This window comes from Apus apus, chromosome 6 (assembly GCF_020740795.1).
Source record: "Apus apus isolate bApuApu2 chromosome 6, bApuApu2.pri.cur, whole genome shotgun sequence".
NCBI lineage: Eukaryota > Metazoa > Chordata > Aves > Apodiformes > Apodidae > Apus > Apus apus.
In genome coordinates this window covers 37,840,043-37,860,803 of record NC_067287.1, presented here as the reverse complement: position 1 = coordinate 37,860,803, position 20,761 = coordinate 37,840,043, and the positions used below count along the sequence as shown (strand labels likewise).

Genomic DNA, 20,761 nt, shown 5'->3' with positions numbered 1-20,761 from the left:
AAAGGTGAACTGCTCTTGTGCAACTTAGTTGTGTAGCCAAGGGGATGAGAGGTCAGGTGGAAGTTGCATCTAGAGCTGGGGAAAAGATTGTCTCTTGGCTAATTCCCTTCAGAAAACTGCAGGTCTGCATCAGTGAGAAGAAGAATTCCTTTTTCTCTGCTGCACCAAATAGTGTTGGTTATTCAAAGTGTTGGTTATTAAAAAACAGCCCAGACCCCAGCCCAGGCACTTGACCTTTGACTTCTCACCTTCCTCTTGCCTGTAAGTTTCTCTGAAGAAAACAGCATTTTGCCACTTACTCAGCAGTTGCTCTACACAAGGAAACAGAGACAGTGTCTCTTCTGGGTGTCACTGGAGACTGTGGAGGTGCCTGCTAGATGAGAAGAGCTGGATCATCTGCCCCCTCCCCTTATCCTGAGGGTCTCCTCTCCTGTCTTCAGAGAAAGTTTCTAACCATCCATGTCTCCAACCACAAGGAAGTTTGTTGAGTTGTTTCCCCCAGACTTGCCTTCCCTGGCCCTGGCCATGGGAGAAGACAGGACACACCAAGGACCAAGAGAAAAGTCCCATGCAACCTGACTTGTATGTTGAGGAGCTACTTCACCACTAAACACTGAGGAACTCCAGTGACTCAAAAGAGATATGATAAGGCCAGTTCACTTTACATGTAATGAGGAGCAAAACCCCAACAAGCCTATCCAGCTCAGAGCAGGGAATCATTAACTAGAAGGTGATAATGAAGAAGCACACGTCACCAGATAAACCCAACTGCTTCCTTCAAAAGCACGTTCAAGCTCCAGCCTAAAGGAGAAGTCTCATTCAGTCCCTACTGACCACAGGAACATGACTTCACAGCTTTGCTGGGCCTGGATTTTTATCCTTCTCCTGCCCGGCCTCACGGATGGAGGGAAACTCCTGGTGGTGCCCATGGATGGAAGCCCCTGGCTCAGCATGAAGTGTCTGGTGGAAAAGCTCACTGAGAGAGGACACGAAGTGGTGGTGGTGATGCCAGACGTCAGCTGGAGGATGGGAGCAGCACAGGAGTACACGGTGAAAACATTCCCAGTGTCCTACACACTAGAAGAGCTGGATCATGCCTTCAGTATATTCTATGAGGCTCACCTGAAGCAAGACCCTTTCCCACTGAACATTCTAAAACTGCAGGAGAGTGCAAATGAGATGTTCAGTTTATTTTCAACTCAGTGCAAGGACCTGTTCAACAACAAGGAGATCATGCAGTACCTGAATCAAAGCAGCTTTGATGCTGTCCTGACAGACCCCATCATTCTGTGTGGAGCAACCCTGGCCAATTATTTGTCTCTTCCCGTTGTGTTCTACGTGAGAGGACTTCCTTGCAACTTACACTATGCAATACCCCAATGCCCAAGCCCTCTGTCCTACATCCCAATGTTCTTCACCCCCAACTCAGACCAAATGACTTTTTTCCAGAGAGTGGAAAATGTCCTGGTTGCCTTCCTACAACTTGGGTACTGTCATCGTTTCTCTGAAGATGCACTCAAGCTCACCTCTGAAGTTCTTCAGAGGGATGTGTCCCTGGAAGACCTCCTGAGTCGTGCCTCCATTTGGCTTCTGAGGCTTGACTTTGTGTTTGAGTACAGCCGACCAGTGATGCCCAACATGGTCTTTGTTGGAGGCATGAACTGTGCTAAGAGGAAACCTCTCTCTCAGGTATGTTTCTCTTCCTCCAGATTATACTTTTTCCCAGTGGAATGAGATCAGGTCATTTCTGGAAATGTTGTTGAATTATTTCTCCTATCTATTCAGGGTTTAACACAGCCAGGTTTGGGCAGTTTTCCACAGCTTGAAACCAAATGACCTTCTTTCAGTTCATGAGCATTTTCTGAAAAGTCCAACAGGAACTTCCCTTCTCATCACATCTGACAAAAACCCCTGAGAGCATCTGCTCAGAGTCGTCTGGTGTTTCTCACTCTAGGCTCAGCAAAGTCAGTTATTTGCTTTGGTTGTGTTTCCATGACACAGGGCTCCCAAACTGGCTGGTTGTGTGAAGTTCATTCTGTTGGTAGGTGCTGGTGGAACAGCAATGTCCTGCTGCAATGGGAGGTGGATCTGAACTCGTGTGTCTGCTGAAAGGCACTTGTGTGCAAGGCTCAGCTACGTTTTCATTCCTCTTTCCTGTCTTTGGCTTTCAACAGAAATGTCCTGCAGGGTTTTTTTAAAGCTAATCCATGTATTTCATTCTACTTTGATACTTAGCTTTTAAGACAGTTCTATGAATCCACCTCATACTGCAGTGGCAAAATACACTTCAGGGAAGTATGAAACAAAGTTCAACCTCTGTGCTTTGTGCATCTTCAGGGCACTGTGTGTATCAACCTGCAATGGCTGCTCCAACCACGCAGCTCATCTCACTGTCCTCTCCAGTCTGCTTTTGTCCACATCCCTCTGCCTCCATCTTTTACTGCACAGATCTTGAAAGCAGCTGCAAAACATGTTTCTTTTCCACAGCAAGTTTGTCTTCTGGTTAAATTGTAACATCTTCTCTCATGTGAGTCTGAAGGTACAATATTTGACAAGAGACTGTGCACACAAATCTAGAGAGATTCTGAGCGTATTATGTCTAGAAATGTCAAAGCAAATGTCAGGGTATGTCCAGAGCTGTGGAAAACATCAGGGGGGAGTCAGACAGGGTTATGTTTAGCAGCCACCAACCTGCACTTCACTGTCACCCTCTTGCCTGACACTGTGTAGCACTAAAAAAGATACTTGGATTTAATTACACAAGGGTTCCTCCATGCATAAGCCTGATCCATCTTTCACAAAGCTGGGAAATCAAATTACATCCTTACTCATGCATTTGAGCAGCCCCTTCCTGCTCGCCAGGGCACAGGGGGCTGAGCAATCTCACCCAACAGCAGGCAAACAAATCCAACACTTCATCACAGGCTGCCCCAACAAACCTGGGGTTTTAGGTCTAGTGTTAGTGCTGCTCATTTACCAAGGAGCTGCTGAGCCATCTCCTCGCTGCCCTGAGTGTCACCCACTCACTGCTGGTTGCTCAGCTCAGAAGAAATCCACACATCACAACCAGTCCAACCCAGTGATCAGCACTTGGAGAGAGTTTGAGTATCTTTTCCAGCTGAAGCAGCTCTATGGTGAGGGGTGAGCACCCCTGCAACCAAACCCTTCAGTGAGGTTATGGCTTAAGATCTAAGGAAGCTTAGCTCCTCAGAGCTGCTCCCTCAAGAGGGAGGGAGGGAAGGATCAAAGCTTTCCCACCAGACATGTGTAGAAACTACACGTGACAGAAAGCTCCACCAGTGATGGAGAGCCCTGGATGTCTGGGAGGGGCAAACTGGGTCCCAAAGGCCCCTGCCCAGCCTCCTACTTGCAGACCTCTCTGGTGAGTGGTTCTCACCAACAGCCAAACCCCAGCAATTCACAGTCCAGAAGGATCTGGTCCCACCGTGTCCATGGACTGGTTCAGCCATGAACTGACCTGACACGGGCCATGAAAACGTGAGTTCAGGGGTTAGAAACACGTTGTTGAGTCACATTAACTGGGGTACAAAGGTGAACTGCTCTTGTGCAACTTAGTTGTGTAGCCAAGGGGATGAGAGGTCAGGTGGAAGTTGCATCTAGAGCTGGGGAACAGATTGTCTCTTGGCTAATTCCCTTCAGAAAACTGCAGGTCTGCATCCATGAGAAGAAGAATTCCTTTTTCTCTGCTGCACCAAGTAGTGTTGGTTATTCAAAGTGTTGGTTATTAAAAAACAGCCCAGACCCCAGCCCAGGCACTTGACCTTTGACTTCTCACCTTCCTCTTGCCTGTAAGTTTCTCTGAAGAAAACTGCATTTTGCCACTCACTCAGCAGTTGCTCTACACAAGGAAACAGAGACAGTGTCTCTTCTGGGTGTCACTGGAGACTGTGGAGGTGCCTGCCAGCTCAGAAGAGCTGGATCATCTGCCCCCTCCCCTTATCCTGAGGGTCTCCTCTCCTGTCCTCAGAGAAAGTTTCTAACCATCCGTGTCTCCAACCACAAGGAAGTTTGTGGAGGCTGCTTGCAATTGTCATTGTGGTGTTGGAGCTATTTGCCCTAGACTTGCCTTCCCTGGCCCTGGCCAAGGGAGAAGACAGGACACACCAAGGACCAAGAGAGAGGTCCCTTGCAACCTGACTTGTATGTTGAAGAGCTACTTCACCACTAAACACTGAGGAACAACAATGACTCAGCACAAATCAGGTCACCACTTTTGGCTCCACAAGGAATGAAAAAAAAAAAATACCCCCCAGTAGCCAGAGCAGTGAATTATTAACTTGAAGATCAGGACAGCGCAGCACAACGCAACAAGATAAACCCGTCGGCTTCTTTCAGAACTGTTATCAAGCTGCACCCTGAAGGAGAAGACTCTTTCAATCCATACTCCAACCACAGGAACATGACTTTGCGACTTTGCTGGGCCTGGATTTTTATCCTTCTCCTGCCTGGCCTCTCGGATGGAGGGAAACTCCTGGTGGTGCCCATGGATGGAAGCCACTGGCTCAGCATGAAGCCAGTGGTTGAAAAGCTCACTGAGAAAGGACACAAAGTGGTGGTGGTGATGCCAGACGTCAGCTGGAGGATGGGAAAAGCACAGGAGTACACGGTGAAAACATTCCCAGTGTCCTACACACTGGAAGAGCTGGATAACAGCTTCAATGAGTATGTGACAACTCACCTGAAGGTCCTGCCTTTCCCAATGAACGTCCTAGCACTATACGACGCCTCAGTGAAGATCTTCCAAATGTTGTTTGCTCAGTGCAAGGACCTGTTCAACAACAAGGAGGTCCTGCAGTACTTGAATCAAAGCAGCTTCGATGCTGTCCTGACAGACCCCATCATTCTGTGTGGAGCAACCCTGGCCAATTATTTGTCTCTTCCGGCTGTGTTCTTCATGAGAGGATTCCCTTGCAACCTACACTATAAAGCACCTCAGTGCCCAAGCCCTCTGCCCTACATCCCAAGGCTCTTCACCTTCAACTCAGACCAAATGACTTTTTTCCAGAGAGTGGAAAATGCACTGGTTGACTTCCTGGAGCTTGGGTACTGTCATGCCTTCTACAAAGAGGGCATCAAGTTCTCCTCTGAAGTTCTTCAGAGGGATGTGTCCTTGCAAGACCTCCTGAATCCTGCCTCCATTTGGCTTTTGAGGTTTGACTTTGTGTTTGAGTATGTCCGACCAGTGATGCCCAACATGGTCTTTATTGGTGGAATAAACTGTGCTCAGAAGAAACCACTGCCTAAGGTAGGTTCTTCTTGGTCCACATGCTTTGTGCCAGTGCAATGTGACTGCGTAGCTTCTGGAGGTGCTGTGAGACTGAATCTTGGAATTTCTGGTAAGGATTTAATACAATCAGAGTTTGGCAGTTGTTTTCCACAGGTTGACACCCAGTTACCTTGATGGAGGCAGGTAACTTATTTCAATTAATGAGCATTTTCTGACAAGTCCAAGAAGAAATGGACTTAATCTGCTAGCAACAAACTACCATCCTCAGTGAATGTAGGTATGATTCACCAACCAAACATAGCTTTGATTTAGTTTTCATCAAGGCTGACATTATTTCTGGCACTTGATCTAAAACCCACAGACCACATGCTCAAAGACATCTTGGGTTTCTCTACTCCAGGCTCAGCAAAGTCAGTTTTTTGCTTTAGTTGTGTTTCTTCCCCCAGATTCTACTTTATCCCAGTGGAATGTGATCAGGTCATTTCTGGAAATGTTGTTGAATTATTTCTCCTATCTATTCAGGGTTTAACACAGCCAGGTTTGGGCAGTTTTCCACAGCTTGAAACCAAATGACCTTCTTTCAGTTCATGAGCATTTTCTAAAAAGTCCAACAGGAACTTCCCTTCTCATCACATCTGACAAAAACCCCTGAGAGCATCTGCTCAGAGTCGTCTTGTGTTTCTCACTCTAGGCTCAGCAAAGTCAGTTATTTGCTTTGGTTGTGTTTCCATGACACAGGGCTCCCAAACTGGCTGGTTGTGTGAAGTTCATTCTGTTGGTAGGTGCTGGTGGAACAGCAATGTCCTGCTGCAATGGGAGGTTGATCTGAACTCGTGTGTCTGCTGAAAGGCACTTGTGTGCAAGGCTCAGCTACGTTTTCATTCCTCTTTCCTGTCTTTGGCTTTCAACAGAAATGTCCTGCAGGGTTTTTACAGCTCATCCAGACCTTTACATCTCCTTTGATAGTTGCCTGTAGTCTCTCAAGCAATGACCAGCACTGGCATTTCTTCCCAGGCACAGAGCAGGACACAAACCTCTTTCCCACAAAGTTACTGCCTCACTTCTGAGTTGTGCTCACACAGCACCACTGCACAGGTGCAGAACTTGATCTTGGAGCTGAAGGGGCTTTTTCTTTCTTCTCTCAGATTTCCTTTGGACTCTTTGACAGGCTCATGCAGAGCTTCATAAAGAATACAGGCAAATAAAGGATCAGATGATAAATCAGGAGATTAGCATCATATCAGAAGTAAGGCATTCTCTGGTGTTTAGTCTCATGCAAGTGGCATTTGGCAGCTTAAGAGGTAAATTCTTGCTGGTTTCATGACATGACTCTTTACTTGTATATCTTGAAGGCCTGGGAGCTGCTACCAGCTTGTCCTTGCCACGAGGGTGGAGCCACCCTGCCCTTCTTTTATACCTGGTGTCTCTTGTCTTCACACTGACGTTGATCATTTGGTGGAAATCTCATGTTCCCAACCTGGAAAAGCCTTGTGTATCCTCAGCCTGCTTTCCTAGCTCCATTTCTCCAGAGAGAGCAGAGGGATTTCCTCTATTTCACTTTCAACAGTGGCCAGCAATGAGGCAAGAGTGTAAAGAGATGTGGAGTGAATCCTACGGGAGATAAGATCTACCTCTCTGTGCAGGGTAAACCCTGGGTTGATGGTTTCTCTTCAGAAATATCATCCTGTGGAAAGAGCAGCTTGTTTAGGGTGAGAGGAAATGGCCTCAAGTTGCACCAGGACAGGTTTAGATGGGATATGAGAAGAAACTTCTTCACTGAAAGGGTTGTCAGGCCCTGGCCCAGGCTGTCCAGGGGATGGTTGAATCCCCATCCCTGGCAGTGTTTAAAAGCTGTGGAGATGTGGTGCTGAGGGACATGGTTTAGCAGTGGACTTGGTAGAGTTGGGTTCGTGGTTGGACAGACCTCTCTGGTGAGTGGTTCTCACCAACAGCCAAACCCCAGCAATTCACAGTCCAGAAGGATCTGGTCCCACTGTGTCCATGGACTGGTTCAGCCATGAACTGACCTGACACGGGCCATGAAAATGTGAGTTCAGGGGTTAGAAACACGTTGTTGAGTCACGTTAACTGGGGTACAAGGGTGAACTGCTCTTGTGCAACTTAGTTGTGTAGCCAAGGGGATGAGAGGTCAGGTGGAAGTTGCATCTAGAGCTGGGGAAAAGATTGTCTCTTGGCTAATTCCCTTCAGAAAACTGCAGGTCTGCATCCATGAGAAGAAGAATTCCTTTTTCTCTGCTGCACCAAAGAGTGGTGGTTATTCAAAGTGTTGGTTATTAAAAAACAGCCCAGACCCCAGCCCAGGCACTTGACCTTTGACTTCTCACCTTCCTCTTGCCTGTAAGTTTCTTTGAAGAAAACTGCATTTTGCCACTTACTCAGCAGTTGCTCTACACAAGGAAACAGAGACAGTGTCTCTTCAGGGTGTCACTGGAGACTGTGGAGGTGCCTGCCAGCTCAGAAGAGCTGGTTCATCTGCCCCCTCCCCTCATCCTGAGGGTCTCCTCTCCTGTCCTCAGAGAAAGTATCTAACCATCCATGTCTCCAACCACAAGGAAGTTTGTTGAGTTGTTTCCCCCAGACTTGCCTTCCCTGGCCCTGGCCAAGGGAGAAGACAGGACACACCAAGGACCAAGAGAAAAGTCCCATGCAACCTGACTTGTATGTTGAGGAGCTACTTCTCCACTGAACACTGAGGAACTCCAGTGACTCAAAAGAGATATGATAAGGCCAGTTCACTTTACATGTAATGAGGAGCAAAACCCCAACAAGCCTATCCAGCTCAGAGCAGGGAATCATTAACTAGAAGGTGATAATGAAGAAGCACACGTCACCAGATAAACCCAACTGCTTCCTTCAAAAGCACGTTCAAGCTCCAGCCTGAAGGAGAAGTCTCATTCGGTCCCTACTGACCACAGGAACATGACTTCACAGCTTTGCTGGGCCTGTGTTTTTATCCTTGTCCTGCCCGGCCTCACGGATGGAGGGAAACTCCTGGTGGTGCCCATGATTGGAAGCCACTGGCTCAGCATGCAGCAAGTGGTGGAAAAGCTCGCTGAGAGAGGACACGAAGTGGTGGTGGTGATGCCAGAAGTCAGCTGGAACATGAAAACCTCTCCGGCATACAAGGTGGTCACACACCCCGTGTCCCAGACAATGGAAGACCTGGATAATGCCTTTGATGAGTATGTGGCAGCTCAACTGAATGTCCTGCCTTTCCCTCTGAATATTGCAGAACAATTCAAAGCCTACAGGCATATCTTCAGCACATTCTTTGTTCAGTGCAAGGACCTGTTCAAGAGCAAGGAGATCCTGCAGTCTTTGAATCAAAGCAACTTTGATGCTGTCCTGACAGATCCCTTCTTCATGTGTGGAGCAATTGTTGCTAATTATTTGTCTCTTCCATTTGTGTTCTTCATGAGAGGACTTCCTTGCAACCTACACTATAAAGCAACTCAGTGCCCAAGCCCTCTGTCCTACATCCCACGAGTATTCACCTTCAACTCGGACCAAATGACTTTTTTCCAGAGAGTGGAAAATGCACTGTTTGACTTCCTGGAGCTTGGGTACTGTAATGCCATCTATGAAGAGGGCATCAAGTTCTCCTCTGAAGTTCTTCAGAGGGATGTGTCCCTGATAGACCTCACAAACTCTGCCTCCGTTTGGCTTCTGAGGTATGACTTTGTGTTCGAGTATGTCCGACCAGTGATGCCCAACATGGTCTTTATTGGAGGTATAAACTGTGCTCAGAAGAAACCACTGCCTAAGGTAGGTTCTTCTTCCTCTGTATTATATAATTTGCCAGTGCAATGTGACTGTGTAGCTTCTGCAAGGTCTGTGCTATTGAACTTGTCTACCTCTGGTAAGGGTTTAACACAGCCAGGTTTTGGTAATTGTTTTCCACAGGCTGAAATAAAATCATCTCCTATTTCATCATTTCATCATGTCACATGTTACTTCTGGCGCTTGACCAAAAACCTACAGGCCACATGCTCAGAGTCAACTTTTGTTTTTTATGCTCAGCAAAGTCAGTTATTTGCTTTGGTTGTGTTTCTATGACACAGGGCTCCCAAACTGGCTGGTTGTGTGAAGTTCATTCTGTTGGTAGGTGCTGGTGGAACAGCAATGTCCTGCTGCAATGGGAGGTTGATCTGAACTCGTGTGTCTGCTGAAAGGCACTTGTGTGCAAGGCTCAGCTACGTTTTCATTCCTCTTTCCTGTCTTTGGCTTTCAACAGAAATGTCCTGCAGGGTTTTTACAGCTCATCCAGACCTTTACATCTACTTTGATAGTTGCCTGTAGTCTCTCAAGCAATGACCAGCACTGGCATTTCTTCCCAGGCACAGAGCAGGACACAAACCTCTTCCCCACAAAGTTACTGCCTCACTTCTGAGTTGTGCTCACACAGCACCACTGCACAGGTGCAGAACTTGATCTTGGAGCTGAAGAGGCTTTTTCTTTCTTCTCTCAGATTTCCTTTAGACTCTTTGACAGGCTCATGCAGAGCTTCATAAAGAATACAGGCAAATAAAGGATCAGATGATAAAGCAGAAGATTAGCATCATATCAGAAGTAAGGCAATCTCTGGTGTTTAGTCTCATGCAAGTGGCATTTGGCAGCTTAAGAGGTAAATTCTTGCTGGTTTCATGACATGACTCTTTACTTGTATATCTTGAAGGCCTGGGAGCTGCTACCAGCTTGTCCTTGCCACGAGGGTGGAGCCACCCTGCCCTTCTTTTATACCTGGTGTCTCTTGTCTTCACACTGACGTTGATCATTTGGTGGAAATCTCATGTTCCCAACCTGGAAAAGCCTTGTGTATCCTCAGCCTGCTTTCCTAGCTCCATTTCTCCAGAGAGAGCAGGGGGATTTCCTCTATTTCACTTTCAACAGTGGCCAGCAATGAGGCAAGAGTGTAAAGAGATGTGGAGTGAATCCTACGGGAGATAAGATCTACCTCTCTGTGCAGGGTAAACTCTGGGTTGATGGTTTCTCTTCAGAAATATCATCCTGTGGAAAGAGCAGCTTGTTTAGGGTGAGAGGAAATGGCCTCGAGTTGCACCAGGGCAGGTTTAGATGGGATATCAGAAGAAACTTCTTCACTGAAAGGGTTGTCAGGCCCTGGCCCAGGCTGTCCAGGGGATGGTTGAATCCCCATCCCTGGCAGTGTTTAAAAGCTGTGGAGATGTGGTGCTGAGGGACATGGTTTAGCAGTGGACTTGGTAGAGTTGGGTTCGTGGTTGGACAGACCTCTCTGGTGAGTGGTTCTCACCAACAGCCAAACCCCAGCAATTCACAGTCCAGAAGGATCTGGTCCCACTGTGTCCATGGACTGGATCAGACATGAACTGACCTGACACGGGCCATGAAAACGTGAGTTCAGGGGTTAGAAACACGTTGTTGAGTCACATTAACTGGGGTACAAAGGTGAACTGCTCTTGTGCAACTTAGTTGTGTAGCCAAGGGGATGAGAGGTCAGGTGGAAGTTGCATCTAGAGCTGGGGAACAGATTGTCTCTTGGCTAATTCCCTTCAGAAAACTGTAGGTCTGCATCCATGAGAAGAAGAATTCCTTTTTCTCTGCTGCACCAAATAGTGTTGGTTATTCAAAGTGTTGGTTATTAAAAAACAGCCCAGACCCCAGCCCAGGCACTTGACCTTTGACTTCTCACCTTCCTCTTGCCTGTAAGTTTCTCTGAAGAAAACTGCATTTTGCCACTTACTCAGCAGTTGCTCTACACAAGGAAACAGAGACAGTGTCTCTTCAGGGTGTCACTGGAGACTGTGGAGGTGCCTGCCAGCTCAGAAGAGCTGGATCATCTGCCCCCTCCCCTCATCCTGAGGGTCTCCTCTCCTGTCCTCAGAGAAAGTATCTAACCATCCTTGTCTCCAACCACAAGGAAGTTTGTTGAGTTGTTTCCCCCAGACTTGCCTTCTCTGGCCCTGGCCAAGGGAGAAGACAGGACACACAAAGGACCAAGAGAGAGGTCCCATGCAAACTGTCTCTCATGTTGAGGAGCTACTTCTCCATTGAACACTGAGGAAGTCCAGTGACTCAAAAGAGATATAATAAAGCCAGTTCACTTTACATGTGATGAGGAACAAAACCCCAACAAGCCTATCCAGCTCAGAGCAGGTAATCATTAACTAGAAGGGATAATGAAGAAACACACGTCACCAGATAAACCCAACTGCTTCCTTCAAAAGCATGTTCAAGCTCCAGCCTGAAGGAGAAGTCTCATTCGGTCCCTACTGACCACAGGAACATGACTTCACAGCTTTGCTGGGCCTGGATTTTTATCCTTGTCCTGCCCGGCCTCACGGATGGAGGGAAACTCCTGGTGGTGCCCATGGATGGAAGCCACTGGCTCAGCATGAAGTGTCTGGTGGAAAAGCTCGCTGAGAGAGGACACGAAGTGGTGGTGGTGGTACCAGAAGTCAGCTGGAGGATGGGAACATCAGAGACATACACGGTGAAAACATACCCCGTGTCCTACACTCCAGAAGAGCTGGATAGCACCTTTGAGGAGTATTTGGAAGCTCACCTGAAGGACGTGCCTCTCCCAGTGAGAGTCCTGGCAATACTGAACATCACAGAGAGGATTTTTCGTATGTTTTTCATTCCATGCAAGGACCTGTTCAACAACAAGGAGATCCTGCAGTACCTGAATCAAAGCAGCTTCGATGCTGTCCTGACAGATCCCTACTTCATGTGTGGACCAATACTTGCACAGTATTTGTCTCTTCCTGTTGTGTTCTTCTTGAAAGGACTTTATTGCAACCTATTCTATGAAGCACCTCAGTGCCCAAGCCCTGTGTCCTACACCCCGAGGCTCTTCACTCTCAACTCAGACCAAATGACTTTTTTCCAGAGAGTGGAAAATGCACTGCTTGCCTTCCTGGAAACTGCATTCTGTGACTATTTCTTTGAAGATGTGACACAGTTTGCTTCTGAAGTTCTTCAGAGAGATGTGACTGTCCTCGACCTCCTGAGCCCTGCCTCAGTCTGGCTTCTGAGGTTTGACTTTGTGTTTGAGTACAGCCGACCAGTGATGCCCAACATGGTTTTTATTGGAGGCATCAACTGTGCTAAGAGGAAACCCCTCTCTCAGGTATGTTCTTCCTCCACTTCATACTTCTTTCCACTGAAATAAGATGACGTCGTTTCTGCGACTTCTGTGCTACGGGATTTTCTGTATGTCTGTAAGGATTTAATACAATCAGGGTTTGGCAGTTGCTTCCCACATCTTGACATTGAATTTAACAACTAGGCAACTTGAAATACGACAATAACCCCAGGATTTCAGTAGGTAGGTAGTCAAGTAAAAGAGAAGTGAAACTAAGAACTCCCCCTGTGACTGGTCCCTCTACAACAAGCTTTAAGGAAGCAGGTCCTGTTCTGAAACCCTCCTGCCAGAGCCAGCAGCATCAGGGAAGTTCTGGCAAGGAGACATTTTTGACTGGTGCCCTGTGCCACCTACCCTGTGGTGCTCCTCTGATCATCCAACAGGAGCTGGTAACGAGCACCGCTCCCTTCAGACCTGAAAGTGCTCCAGGTGCCCTTTGCTACTGGGTAATGAACTAGAAACACGTGTAAACCAAATCAGGTGGGTTTTAAAGCATAAACCAGTCTCTTCATTTTCTGAATAATAATTACCCAGCTTAGATCTGACCTCAGGTGATTCTGTACTTACCTAAGAACTTCATCCTTTGTTTGGCTGTTCTGTTTACCTGTGATTTATCTTGTTGGTTTTGTTGGGTTTTTTTTAGTTCTGTCCTTCCTGTTGCTGCTTCACCTTTTCCACAGTCTTTGCTCTGATGCTCTGGTACAAAAAGCAGGGAGTCAGTTGAGTCTATTAGAAAGTGTAGCTAAGCTAGCAAGAGACCTTGTGCTCTTACTTTGGAAAAGGAACTTTACATTGGCTGTTTTCAACCAGTTAATTTTGCTGTTTGTGACTGTATCCAAATGCAGAGGAAAACAACCCACACCAAACAGCACATTCCACATCAATTTCTTCAGTTCCCATGACAGCACTTGCAGGAAACTCTTTATTTCTGAATCACCAGCATTTCATTTGAATGATCTATAAATCTGTCCAGTCTGTGCCTGACCAAACTGTCTCCCACCTCTCACCTCCCATATTTGGCCCTCTCTAGAGACAGGTTCTCTGTCTCCTAAAGGGGGTTTCTCCATGTCAGGGTGACAGGGTGGAGCTACACAGAGCAGTGCTGGCACCCTGTGGGTGTCTTACTGAGACAAACCCCATTGCCTAGAGCTGTCAGGGTTGGTTTCTCCAGACTGAAGGTGCTGGAAATACCACCACCACTTATAAAAGGAAGGACCAGGACAAACTTGGGCTGCTGATAGTTTTGCTTCAAGTCTTTCCTTCACAGACACCTCTTCCTTTGCACCATCCAGAAGGCCTGGTCTGGCATTGCTTTTACTTGCACAAAGACATTTCTCCAGCTAAGGCCCAAGAGCCTCAGTTTGCTGCAGGTTCCCAGAGGACAGCAGTAACTGCCAACAAAAAGGGGTCACACCACCCTAGTAGAGCTTTCTTTGGAAACCCAGGTTGGGGTACTCCAAACTGTTACACCTGTGTGTCGTTGTGTATGTTACCACCTGTAGCTGGGAAGGGAGGGGAGCTCAGAAGCCTAGTTGGCTTGTTGGGAATTTCCCTGTGTGTGTTCTCAGTGGGATTAGTAAAAGATATTGTATCTCCTCCTAAATTTTGTCTTGCTCACTATACATGACAAGGGTTTTCAGGGCAGTGACCAAAGACCAAGGCTCCTCCTTTGTGTCCCTAAAGGTTTAGGCTGGCCTCCTTTCCCTTCCCTTGCCCTGAACCCATCCTTTAGTTCATTTGGTTTTTTGTCTAGTACCATGGGAAGAAAAGCCAAACAGGATTGTTCTCCTCCTGAGGTCTGGGTACATGGTACATCCTGGTAGCTGTGACAGGTTCATAAGACATGGAGGTCTGACTCCTTCTGGGAGGTGGGAGTTTAACACCAGCCTTCCACACACTGCTTAGGTGTTCTCAGGCTCAAGAGGTGGTGTTGCAATTTCCATTCATTCTGCTGAGTGTACTGCACAGGTTGCCTTTTGAAAGCAAACCTGGGCTTGTTTTCCCACTGGGTACTTACCAAGTCAATGCTACTAACCACAAGTAGTATTGCAAGATGACATCCCTGGTCTTCTCAGTTTCATGAAGGAAGGAACGTGCTGCCAAACTTCCAAGCTTAAAAATTAACAAAGTACAAACAGGGACATCTTTTCTCTACAACAGTGTGATCCCTTTCCATGTTACACGAGCAATTGCGGTGTGAAGGGTTAACAACACCACTGCTGGGAAGTTAAATATTGATTTCTGCAGTCAATAAGTTCCCTGCAGAGAAGTGAAAGCTTGCAAGAACCTTCAGATAAAGGACTGCACTAGCTCCAGAGCAGAACTCTCTGGTTGATGTCCACCACCATGGCTCTTCCATTTCATTCTTTTTACCAACGTGGTTGGATGTTTCTTCTCCTGGCATCATCACCAATCTTTGCTGAGGGTGGGAAGATCCTGGTGATCCCTCAGGATGGAAGTCACTGGCTCAGCATGCGCCCCGTGGTGGAGAAGCTCCAGCAAAAAGGACACGAAGTAGTTGTGATTGTGCCGTCCTCAAGTTTGTACATGAAGCCAAAGGAGCCTCAGAATTACACCGTGAAGTCGTATCCGATCCCCTACACGGAGGAACATCTGGCTGGTACACTCAAGTCATTCCTCGGCGCTCATTTTATCCAGCAGCCTGTCCTGAAGATCATCCTCACGATGTATCGAAGCGTGCTGGAAATCTCCAACCTCTTTCTCACCAACTGTAAGAGCCTCTTGCACAACGAAGACATGCTGCAGTATTTGAGGGAGAGCAAATTTGACCTGGTTTTCACCGACCCGATTCTGATGTGCGGCCCCATCATCGCCGAGTATCTCTCCGTTCCTTCCGTCTACTTCTTGCGGGGCTTTCCTTGTGGCATGGATTATAAAGCCACCCAGTGTCCAGAGCCTCCTTCCTACGTCCCCAGGCTCTTCCTGAATCATTCAGACAGCATGACGTTCACTCAACGCCTGAAGAACGTGCTGGTCCACCTGCTGGAGCTGGTGTACTGTAAGCCCCTCTTCGCTCCCTTTGAGGAACTTGCCTACGAGCTGTTGCAGAAGAAAGTGACAGCTACAGACCTGCTGAGCCAAGGAGCTGTCTGGCTGATGAGGTACGACTTCGTCTTTGAGTTCCCCAGACCAGTGATGCCAAACATGGTTTTTATTGGAGGGATAAACTGCGATCAGAAGAAAAAACTCTCACAGGTATATGGTTTTATTTGCTTTTCCTTGAAAAAGCGAGAGCAGAAAAGTTTAAGCGTCCTTACATCAAAAAGTTAACTGAGAAGATCTTGGTATTTTAAAGGTAGAAAGCTAATGAGACGTCTGGAATATTGTGTCCAGTTCTGGGCCCCACAGTTCAGGAAGGACAGGGAACTGCTGGAAAGAGTCCAGGGCAGAGACACAGAGATGCTGAAGGGAGTGGAACATCTCCCTGATGAGGAAAGGCTGAGGGAGCTGGGTCTCTGGAGCTTGGAGAAGAGGAGACTGAGGGGCGACCTCATAAGTGTTTACAAATATGTAAAGGGGGAGTGTCAGGAGGACAGAGCCAGGCTTTGTTCAGTGATGTCCAGTGACAGGACAAGGGGCAATGGGTGCAAACTGGAGCAGAGGAGGTTCCATGTGAATATCAGGAAGAACTTCTTTCCTGTGAGAGTGACAGAGCCCTGGGACAGGCTGCCCAGAGAGGCTGTGGAGTCTCCGTCTCTGGAGACATTCAAACCCCCCTGGACACGTTCCTGTGTGATGTGCTCTGGGTGACCCTGCCCTGGCAGGGGGGTTGGGCTGGGTGATCTTTTGAGGTCCCTTCCAACCCCTAGGATTCTGTGATTCTGTGATCCTGCCTGATGCAGAGATGTTATTTCCTGGTGTCCAGCATTCAGCTTAAATCCTCTCCTGGCAACCCCAAAGTCTCATTAGGCACAAAGATTTAAATGGTACAGTACTTTCATGCAAATGTTAAGTTGTTGTGTTGAACTAAAGTCCACTTGAACTTTGGTGAGTTGCAAATTTTCCCTCCCAAGAGGAGCCAGACGTGTTGGCTTCTGTTTCATCTAAGTCTCTTAGGCCATGTCCATCTTCACAAGAGCTGTCCCTGCAAGCAAAGCCAGGCTTGGAGGACCTGGCAATATTGCTCTGAAAGAGCAGCCTGAGGAACAGCCATAAGCACAGTCTGCTCAAGGTGTCCTCCCTTCCCAGCTGTCGCCTGGCCTATCCATCCATCCTACTCTCTACACACTCTCCTTTCAGTCCCAGTGAAAGTTTAGGACTTTCTAAGATTTCAGCTACTCATCTAGTGTTTTTCTGTCGTGTCCACCTCCCAGATTGGTTCATTTGCATCTTTCCTGTTCTGTCAAGGTGTCAGTATCTAGCCCCAACAGAAAACCTGTTTTTATTGTATCCTCCCCTTCTTTTCTAGGCTATTGAAGTAGGTTTTAAACTCTTCTGGGTACAGATGACTCCTGTAAAATCCCCTTATGATGATCTTTAAGGTCCCTTCCAACCCAAACCATTCTAGGATTCTATGAGTAGCCTCTGTGAGTCCAAATCAGCATGTGGAGTTGGAAGCAGCAGAACCAAACCTCTTCCCAGGACACTCTTGTGCCACTTGGTTCACTCTTACTGGTTTTGTATGTTGGAATGAAGGAAAAAGGAGCAACAGCTGCTCACAAGGGGTCTCCCAAAAGGACATGGAGTAGAAGAGGGAAAGATTGCTGATAGATATGAAAGACCCAAGCAGATGGCTGTAAGTGTCCCACCTGCCCAACCACCTGCTTACAAAGCTTTATGGGGAGTGGTTATCACCAAGAGGTAAAAACAGAACTCATGTGGAATTAGAAACACATTGTTGGTTCGTGTTATCTGGGGTACAAGGGGGAATTGCTCTTGTGCCACATAGATTTATGCCCAAGGGGATCAAAGGTTGGATGGATGGTGCATCTAGAGATGGGGAAAGACTTCCTCTTGGATACTTGCCTTAAAAAAACTACGTGTTTACATCAATGAAAAAAACCCCTCATTTTTCTCTGCTGTGCAAACTGGATTTGGTTATTAACAACAAAAGCACAAACCAAATCCCCGGAACTTTACCTTTTATTTCTCATCTTAATCTTTACTCTCATTTTCTCTGAGGCTCAAATATTCTGTTTTCTGAAAAAGTTATCAAGGTCCTGAGGGAAAACTGCGTTTTGCCACTTAACACAGTAGATTCTTGACACAAGGGAAAAGCCATGCTGTGAAGCTGGTGGCCCTTGGACACCCATGGTTGCTCTGAAGCTGCTCGTTGGCTCAGGCAGGTCAATACCTGGACTCACCCCTGAATCTCTGCTGGACAGGCCAAGCCATGCAGGGAGCACTGGGCCTTAAAACACATTTAGAACATGGCTCTGGCCTCTCCTCGATGGTTGGGCAATTAGTGGTGAGGAGATTTCAACAGCCTGAGGGACATCTTGTATTGCTGCTCTGGAGCAAGAACCTGGGCTTCAGCTTCACAGAGCTCTGCCTCAGCTGCCAGGTCAGTCTCTCTCAGTGTCTCTTCTGGGTGTCACTGGAGACTGTGACAGACTCAGAAGAGCTGGATCATCTGCCCTCTCCCCTTATCCTGGGGGCCTCCTCTCCTGTCCTCAGGGAAATTATCTGAACATCCGTGTCTCCGACCACAAGGAAGTTTGTGGAGGCTGCTTGCAGTTGTCATTGGCCCTGGCCAAGGGAGAAGACAGGACACACCAAGGACCAAGAGGGAAGTCCCGTGCAACCTGACTTGTATGTTGAGGAGCTACTTCTCCACTGAACACTGAGGAGATCCAGTCACTCAGCACAGAAAGAGTTACCACATTTGGCTTTACAAGTCATGAGAAAAAAAAACACCAAACAACAACCTAAAAACCAACCCACTAATCCAGAGCAGTGAATTGTTAACTAGAAGATTGTGAAATGAAGCAGAACTCGATAAATGCATCTGCTTCCTTCAAAAGCATGTTCAAGCTCCAGCCTGAAGGAGAAGTCTCTTTCAGTCCCTACTGACCACAGGAACATGACTTCACAGCTTTGCTGGGCCTGGATTTTTATCCTTCTCCTGCCCGGCCTCACGGATGGAGGGAAACTCCTGGTGGTGCCCATGGATGGAAGCCACTGGTTCAGCATGCAGCAAGTGGTGGAAAAGCTCGCTGAGAGAGGACACGAAGTGGTGGTGGTGATGCCAGAAGTCAGCTGGAGGATGGGAACATCAGAGACACACACGGTGAAAACATACCCAGTGTCCTACACTCCAGAAGAGCTGGATAGCAGCTTTGAGGAGTATTTTCAAGCTCATCTGAAGGACGTGCCTCTCCCAGTGAGAGTCCTGGCAATACGGAACATCGCAGAGAGGATTTCTCGTACGATGTTCATTCCATGCAAGGACCTGTTTAAGAACAAGGAGGTCATGCAGTACCTGAATCAAAGCAGCTTCGATGCTGTCCTGACAGACCCTGTCTTCATGTGTGGACCAATACTTGCACAGTATTTGTCTCTTCCTGTTGTGTTCTTCTTGAGAGGACTTTATTGCAACCTATTCTATCAAGCACCTCAGTGCCCCAGCCCTGTGTCCTACACCCCGAGGCTCTTCACTCTCAACTCAGACCAAATGACCTTTTTCCAGAGAGTGGAAAATGCCCTGGTTGCCTTCCTGGAAATTGCATACTGTGACTATTTCTTTGAAGATGTGACACAGTTTGCTTCTGAAGTTCTTCAGAGAGATGTGACTGTCCTCGACCTCCTGAGCCCTGCCTCAATCTGGCTTCTGAGGTTTGACTTTGTGTTTGAGTACAGCCGACCAGTGATGCCCAACATGGTCTTTATTGGAGGCATCAACTGTGCTAAGAGGAAACCCCTCTCTCAGGTATGTTCTTCTTCCCCCAGATTCTACTTTTTCCCAGTGGAATGAGATCAGGTCATTTCTGGAAATGTTGTTGAATTATTTCTCCTATCTATTCAGGGTTTAACACAGCCAGGTTTGGGCAGTTTTCCACAGCTTGAAACCAAATGACCTTCTTTCAGTTCATGAGCATTTTCTGAAAAGTCCAACAGGAACTTCCCTTCTCATCACATCTGACAAAAACCCCTGAGAGCATCTGCTCAGAGTCATCTTGTGTTTCTCACTCTAGGCTCAGCAAAGTCAGTTATTTGCTTTGGTTGTGTTTCCATGACACAGGGCTCCCAAACTGGCTGGTTGTGTGAAGTTCATTCTGTTGGTAGGTGCTGGTGGAACAGCAATGTCCTGCTGCAATGGGAGGTTGATCTGAACTCGTGTGTCTGCTGAAAGGCACTTGTGTGCAAGGCTCAGCTACGTTTTCATTCCTCTTTCCTGTCTTTGGCTTTCAACAGAAATGTCCTGCAGGGTTTTTACAGCTCATCCAGACCTTTACATCTACTTTGATAGTTGCCTGTAGTCTCTCAAGCAATGACCAGCACTGGCATTTCTTCCCAGGCACAGAGCAGGACACAAACCTCTTCCCCACAAAGTTACTGCCTCACTTCTGAGTTGTGCTCACACAGCACCACTGCACAGGTGCAGAACTTGATCTTGGAGCTGAAGAGGCTTTTTCTTTCTTCTCTCAGATTTCCTTTAGACTCTTTGACAGGCTCATGCAGAGCTTCATAAAGAATACAGGCAAATAAAGGATCAGATGATAAAGCAGAAGATTAGCATCATATCAGAAGTAAGGCATTCTCTGGTGTTTAGTCTCATGCAAGTGGCATTTGGCAGCTTAAGAGGTAAATTCTTGCTGGTTTCATGACATGACTCTTTACTTGTATATCTTGAAGGCCTGGGAGCTGCTACCAGCTTGTCCTTGCCACAAGGGTGGAGCCACCCTGCCCTTCTTTTATACCTGGTGTCTCTTGTCTTCACACTGACGTTGATCATTTGGTGGAAATCTCATGTTCCCAACCGGGAAAAGCCTTGTGTATCCTCAGCCTGCTTTCCTAGCTCCATTTCTCCAGAGAGAGCAGAGGGATTTCCTCTATTTCACTTTCAACAGTGGCCAGCAATGAGTGAGGCAAGAGTGTAAAGAGATGTGGAGTGAATCCTACGGGAGATAAGATCTACCTCTCTGTGCAGGGTAAACCCTGGGTTGATGGTTTCTCTTCAGAAATATCATCCTGTGGAAAGAGCAGCTTGTTTAGGGTGAGAGGAAATGGCCTCGAGTTGCACCAGGGCAGGTTTAGATGGGATATCAGAAGAAACTTCTTCACTGAAAGGGTTGTCAGGTCCTGGCCCAGGCTGTCCAGGGGGTGGTTGAATCCCCATCCCTGGCAGTGTTTAAAAGCTGTGGAGATGTGGTGCTGAGGGACATGGTTTAGCAGTGGACTTGGTAGAG

The 20,761-nt window shown here is 47.3% G+C and overlaps 2 protein-coding genes across 16 annotated transcripts in view; both read left to right on the top strand.

Moving 5' to 3' along the window:
• Window positions 1-20,761, top strand: part of LOC127386564 (UDP-glucuronosyltransferase 1A1-like) — a 58,588-nt gene that overhangs the window by 7,971 nt on the left and 29,856 nt on the right. The window contains exons 1-2 of one of the 15 annotated variants that reach the window (XM_051623816.1): window positions 11,424-12,063; window positions 18,968-19,281. The exons of 3 other annotated variants lie outside the window; for them this stretch is intronic. In XM_051623816.1, the coding sequence (XP_051479776.1) occupies window positions 11,532-12,063; window positions 18,968-19,281 (846 nt within the window). In that variant the 5' untranslated portion in view covers window positions 11,424-11,531. Of the gene's footprint in view, window positions 1-4,324; window positions 5,267-7,398; window positions 9,035-11,422; window positions 12,378-14,436; window positions 15,609-18,206; window positions 19,282-20,761 lie in introns of those variants that run through there. 11 more of the 15 variants (XM_051623820.1, XM_051623814.1, XM_051623813.1 and 8 more) reach the window with 11 other exon arrangements.
• LOC127386574 (UDP-glucuronosyltransferase 1A8-like) lies at window positions 449-11,312 on the top strand. Its single transcript, XM_051623856.1, has 2 exons — window positions 449-3,670; window positions 10,812-11,312. The coding sequence occupies exon 1, from the start codon at window positions 844-846 to the stop codon at window positions 1,732-1,734; it is 891 nt and encodes a 296-aa protein (XP_051479816.1). The 5' UTR covers window positions 449-843; the 3' UTR covers window positions 1,735-3,670; window positions 10,812-11,312.